At 39.3% G+C, this 7,690-nt stretch overlaps 1 protein-coding gene across 3 annotated transcripts in view; it reads right to left on the reverse strand.

Moving 5' to 3' along the window:
• Positions 1–7,690, reverse strand: part of msh3 (mutS homolog 3 (E. coli)) — a 50,649-nt gene that overhangs the window by 7,119 nt on the left and 35,840 nt on the right. For all 3 annotated transcript variants that reach the window (XM_044196334.1, XM_044196335.1, XM_044196333.1), the window contains exon 21: positions 6,291–6,477. In XM_044196334.1, coding sequence (XP_044052269.1) covers positions 6,291–6,477 — 187 coding nt within the window. The remainder of the gene's footprint in view (positions 1–6,290; positions 6,478–7,690) is intronic.

The following is a 7,690-nucleotide window of genomic DNA, read 5'->3' on the forward strand; positions in this document are numbered from 1 at the left end:
TTCTCACTTCACAACTAACAAGGCTCTTGCTGAGTTGCTGTGTGTATATGTGTGTGTGTGTATGTGAGAGACAGCGATTTGGTGTAAATGAAGCATGCATGTGTGTCACGGACGTCTGACTTTGGCTGCGAGTCAATCTTGTTCTCTCACTGGCCTCAATTATTTGAGCCAGGGTCAGTGGCAGGTGCATAGGTTTCCTTTAGGTCATGTTTTGTCTTTTGTTTAAATAAAATACTTGGTACATCAATGCTTGTGGCTTCTTTGTAACATCCAGGGTGCAATAGTAAGAACTGACTGTTTAAGATGCTGACATGTACCAGTGCTTTAGGGGGCTTTCACACCTGTAGTTCGGTTCATTTGGTCTGGACCAAGAGATGATAAAACGATACATAACTTTTAGTTCTGGTCCGTTTCGTGTTCCCACTGGCTGTTTAGAAATTAATGTCACTTGTCCAATTATATTCTGCCAATAAAGCTGCTGGTTTTGCTATAGTAGTAAGGGTGAATGAGAAACATTCATTTTGCATCCATTAATTTCTGAAATTTTAAAGTTCGTATATTGTGGGTGTATAAATCTCTTAAAGGGGAAACAATTTTTAAACATCAAAGTCTGTTTGCAGGTCTGAAAAAGGTTGAAAGAAGGTGAAAAAAAGTTGTATAAAGCCTTCTGTGGCTCCAGACCCGTGCAGGGCCTCAGCATCGGGGAATTTTTTTTAAAATGTATTTTTAAGATGTGTTTTAAACTACAGTTACAGTGGGGCGGCTCAGTTTGAAAGATAGATATAATGGTTGGAAAGCTCACCAACGACATCTGAGATCAGTGTTCACCCTCATTGTGTATAGAGTGACATTCACAATTTGACGCTTCCAATTATGGAAGTATAATAAGAGCTGGACCTTGTTTCCAATTTTGCCCAGTCGCCACTCGAGGTATTGCAGCGAAAAATTATTTTAGGTTTTTTTTTTTGACTCCAGTGCTCATGAAGGAGAGGACATGATCATAAGCAAATGGAATGCAGGGCTGATTTTTCCCTAGGCCTTAAAGTGATCAGTTTGGATCTCTTGGCTGATCTAGCACAGTACAGTTTTGTAGTAGTACAAAAGATACTTGCCACTGGGCACAACAACTTTTCTGGGGGAAACCCTGAAATTGCCTCAAGTGATGTCACTTGAGTCAGCATCAGGTGGTGCAGTTTGAAAATGAAAAAAATCTGGGTGTGTGGAGTTAGAAAGAAGGTTACCAGACCTCTGTAGCCCGCTCCTCATCTCTGCGTGAGGCTGGCGGGTCGAGGCTATACTGTATTAGCCGCTATTAGCATAACAAACCCAGATTTTCCAACCAAACTGTCAGCGGTCAAGTTGCATTGTGGGTAAAGTAGGTGCCAGTTTTTGACAGGCTTATCAATCACCCTAATCAGTCATATTAGTTATATATTATGAAATTATTACTTGGGTTGTTAAATGGTCATCAGTTAAAACATGTTAAGGCAAGAAGACCTACTGGCATGACCGTGCAAGTAATAAAATATTAAACGGTGAGTCTCCCTTGTTATATAGTTGTAAGAACAGTAAACATGAATCCACGCAACATTTTATTTGTTGAGACTACATTTATAAATTATAATTAATATAGTCTTATGGTCAGTTGATGCAGTACAGTCATCTGTTTAAAGCTACACAGGGCAGAGTTGGAAACCTAAGTAGCAGCAAGGGATACTGAAAGTGCTTGAATTTATGTTGAATATATGAATATAATTTATATTTGTTTCATTACCCAAAAAAAATGCACAATAAATTCTGCACTCCTCCTCCACCTGATTTGCTCATTTTTGGCGACTGGTAGGAGTGGAGATGATGAAAAAAAAATACTTTTATTGCAACATCAGCTATTGTTGGTCTGTCAATATTTGCCTTTATGGAGGTATGGAGAAGAATTTTGTGCTTGAATTTTGATTAAATGACTTGCCATATTTGGCACACCTGAAATTTTGTTGGGCAAATTTATTTCATCCTAATTAATAGGAACAGGATGCTCTTTTCTGTTTGTTATTAAAGCAGTGGGCATAAGGACAAAAATCCTTCATAACACAGATTTAATCTGATTCAGAGAAGTTGCACTTTTTCGGTAACACCTGCCACACAACAGTCAGCATAAGAACGTGTGAATTTTCCAGTAAGTTTTGACAGGAAAGCAAGCAAGCTGTGCCCCCCATCCATGCCAGCTTTAAAAGTACTTCTGTTTAAAGTAGATCACAACTAACTTGTAGGCACACCAAACAAAGAGTGAAAGATTATTTGGACAACAATGTAGTGTGATTTAATTAAATCTGACAAATTTACTGGAAACCAAATTACATTTCAACACTACGTAAATTAGTATTACCAAAATCCATATCAGAATCACAAATCTAGGACTGAAGCAATTAGTCGATTAACTGATTAGTTGATTGAAAGAAAATTAAATGTTCTGATCTAATAATTGTTTCAATTATTGTTCAAGGAAATATGCTGAACATTTGCTACTTTTAGCTTTTCAAAGTATGAGGATTTGCTGCTCTTACTGTTTGATATGATTGTAAATTATTATTATGAATGTACATCTGTGGCTTTTAAACTGTTGGTCGGACAGAACAAGCAATTTGATGACATCACGCTGGACATTATGATGGTATATTTGAATCAATTAATCATTCAATATTAAAAATAATCAACAAATTCATTGATAATGAAAATAAGTTGAGTTCTATTAGTACCAATATCACTTAAGAGTAGTTTGATTTACCAATAATTACAGTCAAGAAACAATCCAGAAACAATGGACCTCATTGCCTGAGTTCAATAGAGTCTGTGACATCAAAATGTTTAAGGGCACTTGAGTTATTAGACTAAACCTCTGTTTTAGTTTCCATCTAACATGAGCTTTCAAAAAATGATTTAGTATTAGGGCAAGTTCTTACTCTAAATCAGTGGTTCCCAACCTTTTTGGCTAGTGACCCCTTAACATGAAGGAATCTCATTAAAGCTTATGGCGTAGTGTGGACATGAGTTATGAGCAGTTCAAACAAAAAAAATTTGGAGGATTTTTAGACACCTGAAGAGGTAAGTATCCGGTATCCAAGTCAGAAAAAGTAAAATAATTTTATGTGTAAGAATTATGGTTTTTCTTTCATACTTCTTGCATCATCTGATTCTTATCCTGAGAATCTTTTCTGGGGTCCCCACCAACATGTTGGGAACCACTGCTCCGAGCAATGTAAGGATTTGCAACGAAGCCTCTAACAAAAGTCTTATAACCAAACTTGCAACAGCTAGAAATTTTGACGAAGGAATGCAATCACAGTGAGCTGAGAGAAAAACAGACTAGCATCTTCTCTATGTGCTGTTTATGAGTACAGTCATAAAGCAGTGCAGAGTGCAGTGGAGCACATGTGGGTCTTCGTAGGAGCTTTGTGCATCGTTGTGAGCACATGAGACCATTTACACCCACATAGAGCGATACATTCTACTGAAAATCTACCCATTAGTGTGAAGCCAAAAGTGAGCCTTAGTGAGCTCTACTTCTCCCCATCACTCCAAGTGTAAAGCTGGGCCTGATTCTGCCTGCTGTTACCGTGCAGTATTACAATCTCAGTGCAGTCGCATGCAAGGCTGAGTCATGGTACGAGTGGAGATGTGTAGTGCTAAGCTTAGTGTGAAGCTAATGGCAGGACCTGCTGTTAGCGTGAATAAAAGTGAGAGTCCAAGTGAGTCTGAGAGTGAGTAATGGCTAAAGAAGAGGACAGTATGAGGTACACATCACATCTAGAAAGGAATTAAATTAAGCAAACGTGTACTGAACTAACCACGTGCTGGTCGTGATTTCACCATAAACCTCTAGCAGAAGCAACTCCTAGTTTTAGTGATCCTCTCCCCTTTGCTTTTTGGTTTCTTTTTCTCATTCTGCGTCAAGGCTGTCTCTTTCATTGAGTGGTGTTATGAAACTCATCTACATTCTTAACTACCTCACAGGTGAGTGCTGGGGACAGGGAAAGGTGTGTTACTATAACAACTGAGTCAAAGGAGGACTAGTCTGACTTTTGACGTGAGTTGAGTCTGGTGAGGAGGAGGACGGGGCAGAGGGGGAGGAGGACAAGTAGGAGGAAGAGGAGTGAGTATGAAAGACTGCAGATCTGCTTGTACTGAGGATGCCTTTAGCTGTATAGCATAACTTCTTTTGTGCTCTTTTGTCTGTCTTTCCTTTAATAGCAAGGCTTTTCTAACAAATCAATGCTGTTATACAACAGGTAGTTAAGAGAGCTCCCTCCTCCTGCCAACAGCAGCTTCCTGCTGCATTAGCTTCTACTTACACATTTTCATTCTACGTTTTCCAGCAGAATTACATAACCCCGAGATTCTGTCCAAAAACTAATGTGGAACTGGCAAAACATACAAAAACTGGAAGAGGTTTTTCAAAGATAAATGTTTATTCATCTATATTTGAACAGGGGTAACTCAGGGCAATTTGGAGTTATTTGACTAAGGTCTTGGAAAACAGAAAATAAACAAATACTAAACAGTTCTCATAGATTGGATACAGCTTGTAACCTTTGATTACCCAGAAGGCATAAGTAGAGTAAGTATGCTTTAGTGGTAAAACTCCAGAAACCCATCAATGGTCTCTGTCACTGTGGACTGAAGAGGGAGCTGCACCCTGGGGCTCGTCCTTTCACAACCACCAGGAGGCCCAAATTCAGAATCAGTGGTTTGTGTAGTTCACTGACTGTCAGCTAAACAGCTGGTGGTGTGTGTATCCACGATAGCCAGCAAAACAAATTGCCTCTAGTGCGAGATTAAATACACGCTCTCTAAGGTCAGTGTAGACCATCTGAGTTGATAAATCCTTTCTCCTCAGAGAAGCTACAGTCTGGAGGGCACTAATACCACATGCACACCACCCAATTGTTAAGACCTTTGTACCGCTTGCGCTAAATAGAGCTTTTGTTTTTTCTTGTGTGCGTCTAGCAGACTACAATCCAAAGTAAAATCTGACCGTTATTATTGGTATATTATCAGCCAATGTCAACTTATTACTGATATATCGGCATCGGTGTGAAATTTTGGCAGATATGCAAATAGATTATTATTATTATTATTATTATTATCTGCATCTGCTACACCTCGAGCACACAGCCCATGTCAAACTGTAACAATGAATTTTCTGTGCTTACAGTATCAATCAGTTTGTTCAACACTAGTTGGTACATACAAGTACTGTAAGTTCTCCACAAGGAAACAACGATTAACTTGCCAATGCCGGTATTGATGACCCACTTTTACTAATACAACACCCCCCTCCTCACACCACTCATCTCTTCTGTTGCAACAGTGTGCAAGACCCAAAGGGCTCCTGACAGTGCAAGTTCAAAAAATCCCAGCAGAACACACACACACACACACACACACACACACAAACAGTCTCTCTCATAGGAAAACTGATTACGAGCTGAAAAGCCCCACATATCTCCAGCTCTGTCTCCTCTCTTCAGCGAACCTCTGCACCAGTTCCTCTCTACCCTTTGGCCTCGATTGCTGGCTAAAACCTTTCCTGGACCTTTCTGCTTTCCGTACATAATATTTTAACGACAGCTGATAAGAATGAGCAGGAAACATATCAATAAGAAATGGCGACGACGCATTACGGACACATATGATGATCCCTTGAGAGTGCAAAGGTGGACATTGGACAACCTGTCATCAGCCTTGATATTCTGTGTTTCATAAGGATTAAATGAGGCCTGCTGCAGGGGTCACTCTTTCTATCTCCTTTTCCATTGCAGCTTGCTCTCTAACAGCATATTAACATTATAGATCAAAGCTTGTCCACAATTCTGCTCAGTTTTCAAGGGCTGCTCTGTTGCTGAGGCCTCTCTGGAGCCTCGTCTCTCTCTGCAAAACAAACGATCACTGCAGTCTGCAGAGCCCACAAGCACATACAAACATTTGCATGTACACAAATAGACAGACACGCACACCTCTTTACTGAAGGGCATTAACTTGATGGTTGATTGGGCTGGATTCAAGATCCAACAATGCTGGTGGATTTAGCAACAAGATGAATATGTGTGTGGTTGACAATAGCATGGGTTTCACATTATTTGGTAGTTCAGCAACTGTTACGTGCCCCAAATGTCTCATCAGTGCCTCCCCTCTCATTTCTCATCTTTTTCTTTCCTTCTTTAAATATTTAAATCTGTCTTATTCCCATGTCCTCAGTGCAGAGTGTCCATTCACACATACAAACACACACTTACATCTCTGATGAAGTACTCCAGGGTGGCATAGGCAATGGCAATCCCATCATGGGTGCTCGTGCCCCGTCCCAGTTCATCAAGGATGACCAATGAACACTCGGTTGCTCTGGAAATTATCTCTGAGGCTTCAGTCAGCTCTTCCATGAACGTACTGCGCCCTTTGTAGATGTTGTCTGAAGCCCCCATCCTGATGAAAAAAGACAGTTCAGACGTCAAAAGTAACAGGGTGAGAGAGAGTTATGCTAGGATCAGATAGCTCAATATTGTTTTTTGAGTGACTGTGTCAGATTAGACAATCATGGAGTCATAAGCTGTTTAAACAATTTTTGGTGTACATAGGTGATCAGTAAAGTGCCAGGGACTGACTTCACTGTTCCAACAACAAATATTTACGTACAGTATGTATTTGAGATTTTATGAATGAAAGTGAACCTGGAGCCATTCATCATCACTCTGCAGTAACAGTATGATCTGTCTTTTTCCTTCTCTTGGAAAGAGGGTGACTGTGTGGGTGTGCAGCAAACTGTACACATGTCTGCAGAGGGTGACATCGCATTGGTACAGCATAATACTCCTGACCCGAAGGGGATAGTCAAACGGCTAGATTAACTGAAATTAGACAAAACATCATTCCCCTATTGCTTCACCATGTTTACAGTGCTCATATGGGCCAATGTAACTGTACAAGTTATCAAATTAAGCGACAGAAGGTTGGGTGTCTTTAGGGTTCCAGATGCCACGTCGGTTGTTCTACACTACGACAAGCTATGAGGGATAAAACAAGCAATTTTCACACAGGCTGGGCCATTATCGGGCTGATAATAAAGCTGATTGTGTAGTATGTTTTCATGGTTTCATGAAAGTCTGACTCCTTAAAGAAATAAAATATTCAAGTTTTCATTCATTCTTTATCGCCTTTATATCTCTATTTTTGCCTTTATTACCAAAAATGACATATTACTGTAGGCCTTAATACACTCATTGTGTGCTTGCAACAAAGTTAATTTCTTCTGTTTTAGATTTCAGAAAGCTATCTAACTTTTTGATAAATTCACCAATGCAAATAATACATTTACATTTTAAAGCAACAGTACAGGTTTTATCCAATAAGTGCTACTTTCAGGTAAGCTATGCATCAAACCACATGATGAGGTCATGAAACAATAAACATTATTGTAAATACTAAAACACTTATCTGTAAACAAAAAATACTAGAAGGCCAGAATGATCTAATAATTTTGATTGTGGAATAATTTGTAAGGGGAGGATTTCAGAATTAATTCGTGCTTCGATTATAAAATTTAATCTCAAGTTTGGATGCTTCCATTCTTTAAATGATTTGATCTCAAATTTTAAGACCCTGAGATCATTCACAAACTTGTTGTTCTTGAACAACTCCA

The sequence above is a fragment of the Siniperca chuatsi genome, linkage group LG5, assembly GCF_020085105.1.
Source record: "Siniperca chuatsi isolate FFG_IHB_CAS linkage group LG5, ASM2008510v1, whole genome shotgun sequence".
Classification (NCBI taxonomy): Eukaryota; Metazoa; Chordata; class Actinopteri; order Centrarchiformes; family Sinipercidae; genus Siniperca; species Siniperca chuatsi.